The sequence below is a fragment of the Alligator mississippiensis genome, chromosome 7 (assembly GCF_030867095.1).
Source record: "Alligator mississippiensis isolate rAllMis1 chromosome 7, rAllMis1, whole genome shotgun sequence".
Classification (NCBI taxonomy): domain Eukaryota; kingdom Metazoa; phylum Chordata; order Crocodylia; family Alligatoridae; genus Alligator; species Alligator mississippiensis.
The window spans coordinates 56,027,380-56,039,872 of NC_081830.1; the positions used below are offsets into that span (position 1 = coordinate 56,027,380).

General features: G+C 40.2%; 1 protein-coding gene across 1 annotated transcript in view; it reads left to right on the forward strand.

The window, feature by feature from the left end:
• GRK7 (G protein-coupled receptor kinase 7) overlaps positions 1-12,493 on the forward strand; it is a 28,195-nt gene that overhangs the window by 13,524 nt on the left and 2,178 nt on the right. The window contains exon 3 of the mRNA XM_006263322.3: positions 7,444-7,715. Within this exon, the coding sequence (XP_006263384.1) occupies positions 7,444-7,715 (272 nt within the window). The remainder of the gene's footprint in view (positions 1-7,443; positions 7,716-12,493) is intronic.

A 12,493-nucleotide genomic window follows, 5' to 3' on the forward strand; every position in this document is an offset into this window, starting at 1 on the left:
CAGGATTGTGAAATAAAAATAACTTGGCTTATTCTTATATATCTGACCTTTGTTCATTAGCACACTGTAATCATATTGGTTAAGATTTTGCGAAAGTGGTTTTTCCTTTACTCTTTCAAAATTAAACAGTTTGTTCAGAATTACTGTATTTATTCAGAATTACCAGCAAAACTATTTTGTTACTACTATTTAATACTTTCAAAACCAGCATATCGTAACTGTATGATATGTTGGATTTACTCTCTTTTTCATTACTTTTTGCTGTTTTTTTTAATATTGAAGGTGTCAGGTGGTATAAAGGATATTAATGGCATTATATAGTAGTATAATGTTTCACATTTTTTTCCATCAGCTGTACAGCACTTTACAAATATGAAAGCCTTTTTCCTCAGATGTGTCAATGATCAGAGGAGTGGGGCGGGAAAAGTAACCCCAAACTGTTTTTCTGCTTCAACCAGATCTGGGTCTGGCTGACAGGTTGTTCTACCCCAGGTTGTTCAGGAGCCCAGAGCACAGTGTGGCCACCAACCCTCCTATTTCCAAAGCATTTCAGACAAAGGGGAGGAACACAGGTGGCCATCAAATATTCTTTTCTGTCAAGGAAAGACATTTTCTCCTCTAAGGCATCTTTTTATGTTTCCTGTTCATCTGTAGTAACAAAAAGAGGTATAGTCTGGCCTTAAAAAGTCTTGCACAGCACAACGTTAGAATGACTTCATATTAGTTTCCAGTTTATAAAAGCAGTCTCACATAGTGCAGAGGGCTGGCAGGAAGATTGGTTAGTGAAGCCCTCTGAAGGTAAAAAATGTTATGTAAGTGTTAAATAATACTATTTAATTTCTTTCTCCATGTTAATTATGAAAACCATGAGGCCTAAGTGTGTTGGAGTAATGTCTTCAAGTACCATATAAAATCAGGGTATGTAATAGTTTGAAATTCATACTCTTGTTTATGTTGTATGGGAACTTTTCTGACAGTTTCCACTCAGCATATTTTATCTTCTTCACATTAGTTTAACCTTCAGAAGCAGGCATTTGTCTGGTAAAGGGCTGTATAGCCTAAAATATGTGGACAGCAATATTGACCTTCAAACAATTTTTTGACAGCCTTTGTCACAAAAAAATTTTGGGTGTAGCCAATAAGCTGTAGTCTACTCACAGATGCAGGTCCAGTTCCATGGGTCCTTGCCTACACTGAAAACCAGTGTAAGGTTATATTCAGTATCTCTAGGGGCATCAGGGCCTGGCCAAAGAGACTCAAAAGAAAAGTGTTGTCCTCTTCCAACAAATAAAGGCACAGGAGCAGCAAAGCATGTGGCTTTCTATCCATATACCTGGGGGATGAATTTGTCTCTTAATTCAGAATTACTTTAAACAACTCTGTCTCTATAATGGGTCCCAGTTATGAGAGGTACCTAGAATGCCAGGCTCTCTCAACTCCTACAGAGTTCAGAGACAGTCAGGAGTGCTCAGCATCTCACATGACCCTCTCACAGTCAGCTTGCTTATATTTCTTAAGCCACTAAGAGTATTAACAGAGAGACTTCATAAATAAAAAGAAAAATATACCTGAACAGAACATAGTATTTCTTTGATGTCTCTTCTGAGTAAACTGCCTACATATGATACTGTGCAAAGCTCTGATACTGCTTTTACATTAATTTATCATGTGTCTCAGAAAGTATAAATAGAGTTGATTGAAATTCTTCCCGTCACTAAGAATGCTGTATTCTATATACTGCACAGCCACTGAATAATTAATCTTCAGAACAGTCCTTTCCGTAAGGGCTGTATTATCACTAGGGCTACCCTTATTTTATACACTGTGGACCAGACTGCAAGAGAAAATCCTTCTTAGGTACTTTTGAAGACAGCAAGAAAAAAGGAAGAGTGATTTACTCATAATCCATCCCCATCTCCCTTCCCATCCATGAGCATGTGGACTACCTTCCTTCCCAGTCACTCAACTTCATGCAGCCTTTGCCACTGTGCAAATGTAAAGTTATGGAGGCAGTTACACCTTTTAAATTATTTTACCTTATGCCTTACTTCCAGGCAAAATGTTTGTTTCATTTCCTCCATTATTACATCAGCTACTGTTGGAGGCAGCCATGCTAGCTCTTTGCTCCTTATACCTGTCTGTTTTTAAAGGCATCTTCTTTTAAGGTTGTGGTCCACAGTGTGAAAATGTGTGAGAATTCCTAGTCTAGAATTCAGAACATACCCAAAGACTGAGAAAGTCCTGCATTCTCCTTGGAGCTCTGGCTATGACGTCCTCTGGGACTTTAGGTAGGTCTTCTATCCTTTCTGAAGCAGTTAGTCTCTAAGGTGTCACCCTGCCCTGCCTTCTAACTGACTTGACTAACATATCCTAACTATGTTTCTCTTTGTATTTTGTTGGCCTGAGATACCTCTAAACCCTCAGCCCACTGATTTCTCTGGAAGCTGCATGACAGCCTTGTATTCGGCTGTGATAAATCCTGCTTTCTTTGTGCAATACAAAAATGGAAAATTTCCATGTGTTAATCAAACCTGATTTTACCTTGATTTTAAAAATAATCAACCCATTTAAGTGATCGAGTACATTCTTGCTGCTGTGGGACTATTTGGCAAGATAACAGGATGCCTGTCTCTGTATCTCTGCTTCAGGTTCTGCTCAGTTCCTCCTCACTGTAGTTCTAGAAAAGGAAAACAAAACAAACTGCCATTATGAAATGAATGACAATGAAAGATCAATCATTCTTTTCCCCAGTCTAGGGCCCAGTAACTCATGTGCAGAAAAAAAGTTTCCTGTGGTTTGATTCTACATTCCTCCAGGGTCTGTTAAGGCCATTACTCAAGGAGCAGAGGAACAGCTGGGAACGAGAACAAAGCAGTCATTGGCACCCCTTGGAGGAAGGAAAGACTGAACCCCAGGAAACAGCTGATAGAGCTAAACTCAGCTTGTTATTTCACCCTGTTCAACAGTTCTTGTGCCATGGCAAACAAAAGCTAGATATTCTGATTTCTTTGCTGTTTGGTTTATGATGTTGACTGAGTTTGTTTTGTAAAGAGCTGTGGGAAAAGGTAGGGAGAACTACATCTCATTCTTTTCCTCTGTCCGTGAGTTCCTGTCCTGATGAAAACAGTAAAGAGCTGCATTGTGTTTCTTTCCCCACCCTGTTTCCTATGACCCCAGATGCCAGAGTGTAACCAGGGCATTAGTAGTAATTTGCCCTTCTCAGGACAGTAAGGGATGTGTGTGGAGTTTGGGTCTACCTTCAGATATCATTGGCTTTAGTTTTGGATTTCAGGTTCTTCTTTAAATGAAGAAAAGGCAGAAATCTTTTTATAACATCTTCTGTTTAAATAATAAAATTGATGTAATGGTGCCCTTCAGAAAAAGTATAAAAATGAAGAATTTTACCTATCAATGTTAAAGATGCTAATCTCTAAGATAAAGTATTTCCATGTCAGGTATGAGTGGAAACAAAACTGGGTGGTGTTGCACTGAGGTGCGTGCCAGTAAAACTGCTTGGAGCAGCAGCAGAAGCATTGGAGATGGCCTGGATTTCTGCCTCATTTGAAAAGTTGTGCTTCTTCATAATTTCTGTTCTAGAGGTATCTAATGGGACATGCCCAACTTTTGCGGGGGCTGGTCTGCATGTTTCTTTACCTGCAAAGACTAGACAATGATCCCTCTATGCACAAATAGTCCCTATGTTATATCAGGAATAACTACAGGATTGAAGATAGTGCTGTACTCAGCTCTGATCTTGGGCAGGATTGGGAATACTGTCTTGGCAATACAGTAATGTGACCTTTTAGGGGATGCATTTATTTTGCCCATTTCCAAGCACGAGGCAGAATTTGATCTAATGGTAGCAGATCCTTAATTAAGAAAACATACTTTCCAAAAATTTTAATGCTACAATACCTAAATCAAGGGATACAACCTCATTAGTTTAATCAAGTCAAATACTTAACAACAATCCAAGATTGTTGGATTGTTGGAACAAATGCATCTTCAGTCTTTTGCTTCCTGTTCTGTTCTCATTTTTATATTTTTAAGACAATTTACTATGCCTTCTTATACCCTTTGACCTGGTAGGGGGTAAGTTAACTTGTCTTTCTCTGACTCTGCTTTGGAGACCAGTGGGTGGGTATACTCTCAACTTAATGTACTGTCTTCTAGCCACTTAATGGGAGTCCTGCAGTTAAAAACTCTATGGATTCAATTTCTTTTGTCATTTAGCTCTTTTGAATTTCTGGCTATGATTGGAAATCTCCTTACTTTATTTATACTCTAGGAATGTGAGCACTAGATAATTATTCTAAACTTTCAGGGCAAAAGGTTTGTAATCATGCAATTAAGGTAGGTGGCATGGCTTCCCAATCCTGTCGATATTCACCATCCATAAGGAATCCCAGGTCTATCCTTGCATATTAGTTTGTCAGTATAGAAACGAGCTTTTCTGTATACCTTCCTGGTCCCTCAGCTTCCTGTGGAGCTGTGCTGACAAAGATTTCTGAGTCTACAGTTAAATGCTTCTTATTGCTGAATGGAGGAAGAGTAGGAACCTCAAGTTAATCCTTTTGGGGCAGTATTGACTTTTAGTAGAAAAATCCAAATACTGCAAGTACTGCATATCACCCAGTGGAACATGTCAGATAGAGTGCTCCATCCTCTCCAGGCTGTAATGTCACATATAACTCCAGTGAGCTGAGGAGCTTCTGTGGTTACAGAGGAGGAAAACGTCACATTTTCTCTATTCCTTCTTTCAGTACGTATTAATCACATCTGCCTTGTATTTGTGTTATTTTTACCTCTTGTCAGCCTCTCTGCAAAGTATGTGATTTCACCTCATATTTCTAAAGAGGAAGTATTCCTAGCAAGTTCAGCTATCTGCTTTTCACTAGCCCAGCCCAGCAGTAGATTCAGATTGTCTATGAGACCATCTTATGTTGCTTGGGGCCATAGGGAATTTTACTTTAGTTACCAGAGTGAGGAAAGTACACACACACACATATACACACACACACACTGGAACATATAGGGGTATATATTATACTCTGTATCACTATACTCTATTTATACTCTATTCAGGTTTATAGGAGGAAACTGTTACCTTATGGATTAAAAACCTAACCAAAAAAGGAAAGTTGTGTCTGAAGATCGAGAAATAATAAGACATAATTGTTTCCCCACCTTTAAACTGAAAACTGTTTGTGCATATATGCTTCTTTATACCATTTACAAATGCCCCAAGTGGGCTGCAATTTTAGTTACTCCTTCCTAAGGCAACTCTGGCTTGCCTCATAGTGAATCTTTTAGACAGTAATAAACTCCTGGTAATAATAGTGATGATCACCATCTCAAATAAATATCTGTTTAATTTTGAACTAGAGTCATGACTATGCTAAAAAAAAAAGTATATCCCAGCAGTCCCATCTGCTTAGAAAGGTACAGGAAATTTCTAAAATGTCTTCTGGCATTTTGATTGCTCTGTTATTTAGGCATAAGTATTAAGGTGGTAAAAATGGGTCCATCTGTGGGAATCTTGTCTGTGTTAATTCTTCTACAAGCCTTAATGATGGTAGCACAACTTGCAGATAGGCAACATACGACTCAACTGGAATCTTGTTCTGTCTGCCCTTCAAATCTGAGTGTTGTGCATTTGACCCTTAGAGGAAATTAGAAATGTACACTATCTCCAGGTCATGGTCAGTTATTCCTGTATCTAGAATTGTTCCTGGTTCAAGTTGGAAACTAATGCCTTAATTCTCTTTTACTCGAAAGCTGCACAACACAGTATTAACTAAGGCTGTTTGGCTTATGCATTGCTTAAAAAAGAGCTTCAAAGGGAAAAAGTGGATACTTTGCCTTTTTGTGTTTTTTTAGGAAATACAAAGAAGACCTGACAGAGATTTTGTTGTTGCTGCTATATGAACCTTAAAATATCATGTGAATCTATTTTTTCCCTGAAAATTGTGCGGGCCGGGGGCGAGCCGGGCCCGTCTTTGCACACGCGGGCTGTGGCCAGCAGCCCGGGCACACGGGGTTGGAGAAAACCACGGGGCAGTTTGGTACGCGCGAGCTAGAATTAGTTACGGAGGCGTAATGGTTGATTGAAAAGGTTGTTTACTTACACCCGACGATGGTATTGGTGTAGGCTGGACAGGTTTCCAGGCACAGCTCCCGCTTAGATCCTCGCTAGAGGAACACGACAAATTCGATTGCTCCCACGGAGTTGTTTAGGCTCCGTGGGTCCGGTTCAGGGTTCAAAGAATTCCCCAGAGTTACTTAGGCTCCGCGGGTTCGAAGTTTACAGGAAAGGGATACGTCTGGGATTGCGCTCGGCGATGGGGAGAGGCTAGAAGCGAAAGGTCCATAGGTTCGGTTCTATCGCCTCTATTGCCTGCTTAGGAGAGGCGCGTTGGGTCCACGAGGGTCCGCAGCGCTTGGAGATCTTCACAGTCTCTCTCTCTCTCTCTCCTGGTGTTTGTGGAGTCCTCCAACTTGGGCGGAAACTACCCAAGCCTTTTGTACGGCTAGCAAGCCAATAGCTAGCCGCCACGTGTGCCTACATTTGGAATTGGCCAATAATGTGGCGTGAATCCGAATACAAATGGCGGGAACTCCTTTGCAGCGTGTATCACTATGATGCAAAAGAGATGCACACTGCAAAGAAGCTGTAATTTGGCGGGAAATCCCCCGTTGCACCAGAGTTCTCTCTCGCAGCAGAGAACTCTACCGTGCAAAGAAAGCAACAATTGGCGGGAAAATAATTTAGCGGTGCCGAAGCGCGCACAAACAAAAATCACAACTTTGGGTTGTGACAAAAATCTAGTAAATAGCACAAAAGTAGTATATGCTGGGAGCTTTCTCTACTGTTAACAGAAGGAATGTGGATGGTGAATCCTAATTAAAGAGAACATTTTCCCTACAAGTGTTTAAATTCATTAGATGATTATTTTAACTTTCCTGGTTTCTCCTAATATCCATGTATTTTCTGTTCTTTAGCAGTGCATAGCCATGTATAGTTATCAGGAGAAAAGGTAGACAAGACTTGAATTTCTAATGTGAAAGAAGAAAATAAAATGAAAACAAACATTAAAAAGCTATTTCTAACTTCTTTATATGTCAACAGAAATGTAAAAATGGCACAAATGCATTTTTTCCTTTGTGCATAATAATTAAAATGTTTTCCATAAATTTATTTATAGGAAGGTGTTTATTCACAGAAATAGTTCATGTGCCAAAATAATTATATTACATGAATATACATACATCTATAAAATGTCATCTGTCATGTCTGAATGCAGAATTTCATCAATTTGTGGTCATTTCAGAGAAATGTTGTGACTATATATGATTAGCTGTAGGAAAGTAAAATCTGCTTATATCTTTGCATTTCAGTATTGCCACTGTATAGTAGTAAATCTGTGTGTTTGATTACCATAGGCTGGAACTAATGGTTATATGGCTCCTGAAATTCTGATGGAAGAAAATTACTCCTTCTCTGTGGACTGGTTTGCTATGGGATGTAGTATATACGAGATGATTGCAGGTCGAACTCCATTCAAGGATTTCAAAGAAAAGATCACTAAGGATGAAGTGAAAAGAAGAACCTTAGAAGATGAGGTAACATTTGAGCATCCAAACTTCACAAAAGAAGCAAAAGATATTTGCACACTGTTCTTGGCTAAGAAAACAGAGAATCGTTTAGGAAGCAGGTATGATTTGTTTCCATGGTTAATAAAGCCTAGTCGTTATTTAGTACAAAGGAATGCAAAATCTTGACTTTCTACATAGATTCAAATCTTCCCATATACTCCTGGAAGTGGAAGAATCCGGCTCTAGCTCTATCAGGTCTGTCTTGGAAGACCATGAAAATGGGGAAATGTTGCTCTTGTCTTCCAATCCCACCCCAGAAATTCATAGAAGTTTCTCTTTGGAGTTTTGTGGGGTAGGTTCTACATGGCTTTGGAGAACAGAGAGGATGTGGGCCAGTAGGAGGTGGGGGATCAGCCTTTCTCCACAGGATTGTCTTCTTTCTTGGCAGTCAGCATGCACATATTAAAAATGCACTCCACCTACATTAATGAAATGCATAGTGCCTGGTCTCTGGCAGCATGTAGGAACTATTCTGACAGGATCCAGAACTTCAGTGTGGAAGGACAGACCCCCTGCCTCCCTCAGGGCCTGCGGATACAAGCCTGCATCATCTGCTTCTTATAACTGGCTTCTTATCACCTACCCCAGCGCCCCACCATGTTAAAGAGCGAGCTGATGGACTGTTGCAGAATGTCTTGGACCTCTTATCATCCCCTTATAATGAAGGATACACTTTGGGTGTGTCTACATGTCACCCTATGGTGATGTAGCGACGTTCTACATCACCGTACAGCACACTACAGTGACATAGTGTTCATGTGGATCTACATGCAATTGGCATCTACATCCCTATAGCAGCACACTCCCTGTTATAGTGCGCCTCTAGGGCAATGTAGCAGTGAAATCTAACCATACGCCGCATGCACAGCACAGTATGGGGCAATTACTGTGCCATGCTTTAGTACTTCCAAAAGAAAATACTAAAGCACAGTGCCATAACAACATCGCTGTATAGCAATGTGTAGACACGCCCTTTGGACCCCTGTCCTTATTAGATATAAGTTCTATTTAGGACTTCAGTGAAGTTTTTCCTTTGTTAATGATGGCTGGATTTGGCCCTGGGTCAAAAGCTGTTTTGTGTCCCAAAGGCATTCTAGGTCTCAAAAGCATTTTGTGTAAGATCATTGGAAAGATAGACATTATAATATTTAACTTTTAAAATAGCTTGTGTTGATACATGATAGAAGATGCTAATAAGACAGGATAAATACAAAGCAATCCAAAAAGTATATATATATATATATATAAAGAATAATAAATAGGAAATTGGTGTGGCTATATTTAGAATATTTAATTAATTTAATCAAATATGAATGTAAATTTACCAGGTGTTTAGATTTGCCATTATAATGGTATCCAGAACCTCTCAAAATTGTCAGATGTATAGACTCAGTGAAAATTTGCAGATTTTCTCCTGGTTGTTTTCTTATTTTAATGTTAAGACAGTATTGCAGAATTTTCCTTGCCTTTCTACTGCAAGTAGTTTTCTATAAAATGTGAGTAAAATATAATTAATTTATTTTAATAATTATGATAAATAAGGACAACTAGCTTTTGTATCTAGTCAGTTTTCACAACAGTTTTGAAAGCAACGGTATTGCAAATGCTCCTGGAAGCTGGTATGTTATATATTTCTGAATTTTATCTGTGAAAGATATTGTTTTGCAGTTCTTATGCAGGGACATCTTCTGTTGAAATCACTGGGAATTTCTCTTTGGAGATTTTGCACTCTTATTACTGCACTGTGGGCATGTCTACACATCACCGCCACAGTGCCATGTTTTAGTACTTCCTTTTGAAAGTCCTAAAGCATGGCGCAGTATGGGTGGTTACTACGCTGTGCACACAGCACGTGGGTAAATTTCACTGCTGTGTTGCCATAGCAACACACGATACCTGGAGATCGCGCCACTACGGTGACATAGCTTCTGATCATGTGCAGACACATGTGATCACTACATCACCATAGCACACCATATGGCAGTGTAGTGCATCACTACATTGCCATAGGGCAATGTTTAGGTGTGCCCTGTGTGTTATAAAGAGTATGGTGAACAGCAGGATTTATGAACCTAGAAAATATAGCCTATCACTTGTTTAGAAAACATAATATTTAGTATCTAATGCAGTCAAGTTAATGAAGATTTTTACAGTCAAATAGTAATTAAAATTGATCCATGCATTCTAATTTGTAAATCAGGATATTTGCTACTAGTGCATCTTTACTCAGAGAAGTATTCAGCATGTAGTACAATAACAATAATAATACAGTTAGAACTTTCCATCGGCTATTGCAATACGCTGTACAGACTCCCACTAGGCTGCTACTACCTCCAACTCCCTCCACTGTTCTGACTGCAGCAACAGCCAGTGGGCTTCCCCTCCCTCATTTGGATTCCACTACTGGCTCCCACCCCAGGGGCCAGTGCAGCCTGGGCCAGTATAGCCTGTAGTGCTGGGGGAGCCTGTGGCCTGGTGCACTTGTGAAGTGCAGTGCAGCAAGAGAGCCAGTGATTGAAGAGCTGAGGATGAGGCGGGGATGCACAAGGTGCAATGGAGAAGGGAGACACCTCCCCACATGGGCAAGCAGTGCAGCAGGGGGAGGGTGCATGCAGTGTGCAGTCTTTGGGGCCTGTGGCTTGCACTGGTGTGGCCCCTGTGGCATACAGTCCCCATCGCTGTGGCCTGTGGGGGATGCAGCCCGCAGCCACTTAGAAGCTGGACAGGCCTGACTTAATATAACCACAATACTATTCTGGTACCTATGCCACAATACCACCCTTCTGTCTGCTATATGTTACATTATCTGTTAGCAGTGGGAGAGGTGCTTGTAGATAGTTACTTATGCAAACACTTTTCATTTTGTCACTTGACATTTCATACTGTTTTCTGTATGTTTTTTTCTGTTTGTGTCACTTGATGCTTTTGAAGGACTGGGAAAAGGTCCTCTAAAATCTGTACTAGACCAATAAGCAGAACTACAGATGGAAAAAAGATGCAAGGGGAAGAAGGTGCTGATTGTTTAAAGACATGAGCATGGAATTCAGGAAGGAATGGAGCATGGAATTCAGTTATGAGCTGTAGAAGTACCTTGCAGTATTGGGGAAGGGTCACAGTGTTATTCATGAACAAAATTGTCCCTTTTTTCCTTACCCATATGGTGGACAAAGTGAGGGAAAGGTAGCCAGCTATGCTGTGTATGACTTTGAAAAAAGCCTGTCTGTGCCTATTACACTGGAGATACTATTCAAGAGCAGATCATCCTTATGTAAAGATTAGTTCTGTAATTCTGCTAAAATCAGTGGGACCTTGGGTTAGCTACATAAGTGCCTGTTGCATAAGGTAAAGCTGCTTAAGGGCAGCTTTAATTTGCACACCTGACCTTTTGAAAGTGTTCTTTTTGTAGTCAAGATTCAGCATTGTTAGTTCATTCAGGAAAGATGAACCTCTTTTTCTCACCCCGGGACTTGTGCATTACTCTACCACACTGTCTGGCTACATCTACAGAAGTTGTTTATGGAGGATTAGCAAAGGACTTTGGTAGAAGTTAGACAAGTTTATTTGGGTTTTTTTACCAGAGTCATGCAAATGTCAGGTTCTCACAGGGAGAGTTCAAGTACATCTTCTCAGACTAGTTAGAAGAAGTGTCAGTAGGTTCCAGTAGATGGCGTTCCTGTAGCTTCATTTTTTTAAGTAATTCTATTCTGGGTGATGTCAGAAGAAAATGTATTATGTCAAGAGAAGAAACACTACAGAAATCTATTGTGAAGCCTTCATCAAGTTCTGATGTGTTTTATCACATATTGTAGGAACAAAAAGCAAAATAAAATCTGTCTGAGTGGGCTGATTATAAATCTTGCCCAGTTATTATGGGAGGACTGACAGATCTATGAATGTCTCAGATCTGTGAGTTCCTCTGATTGATCTCAGTTCTATTACTCTTCAAGCTAACAAAGAACAGGCTCCACAGCTACATCAGTATTTGTATGTCACTAGCTAACCAAGCTGGTTCTAGGTTTGCAAGATCCTTTACATATCAGGTTAATGTTTTTATACTGTACTCATCACTGTAATATGCATCTCCCTTGCCCAGCTGTCTAACACAGGGGTGGGCAATTATTTTGGGCGGAGGGCTGCTTGCTGAGTTTTGGCAAGCCATGGAGGGCCACATGATAGGCAGCCAGGGGCAGATAAATATTAATTTTCTAATTTTTTTTAGTGTCCCCGCGGGCCGGATAGAATGGCCTGGTGGGCCACATCCGGCCCCCGGGCCGCATTTTGCCCACCCCTGCTCTAACATGTCTCATATGGCTATGCTCTTCAATCATGCCTCTTTACACCATTTGGTGGCCTTAGGTGACCTGTTTATATTAACCAGGACCAAGAAGGTGGAGCCAAAGTGCAATTTTCAAAATAGGGAGCTGGAGAGGGCAGTTGAAGAACACCTACTGCATTCAGCTGGCACCAGAATCAGAAGCAAACTGAGAATGGTGTTCAACTTATTTCTGATTCATGTGTGATGTGGGCCCTTGGAAGAGCAAGACTGTCTGCAGTCCTGTGAATCTAAGACAGCCTATTTTGGTGCTTTTTCCATGTCAATGAAGATGATTAGCTAGGACAGAAATGTATATGGGTCTTTTTAACTCTTAGGTATGTTTTTCTTTTTTCTTTTTTAATGTTAATGTTGATAATAGTAAGGTGGCAGAATAGATTTGGTTACAGAGGGGAAGTTGGTATGAAAGTATTAGGAAAGTGATTTAAGATTTTTGTTAGGGCACCAAACTATGAATCTGACTGTGATCCTGGAAACCTTTATTTGCTTAAGTTGTTCTTACTG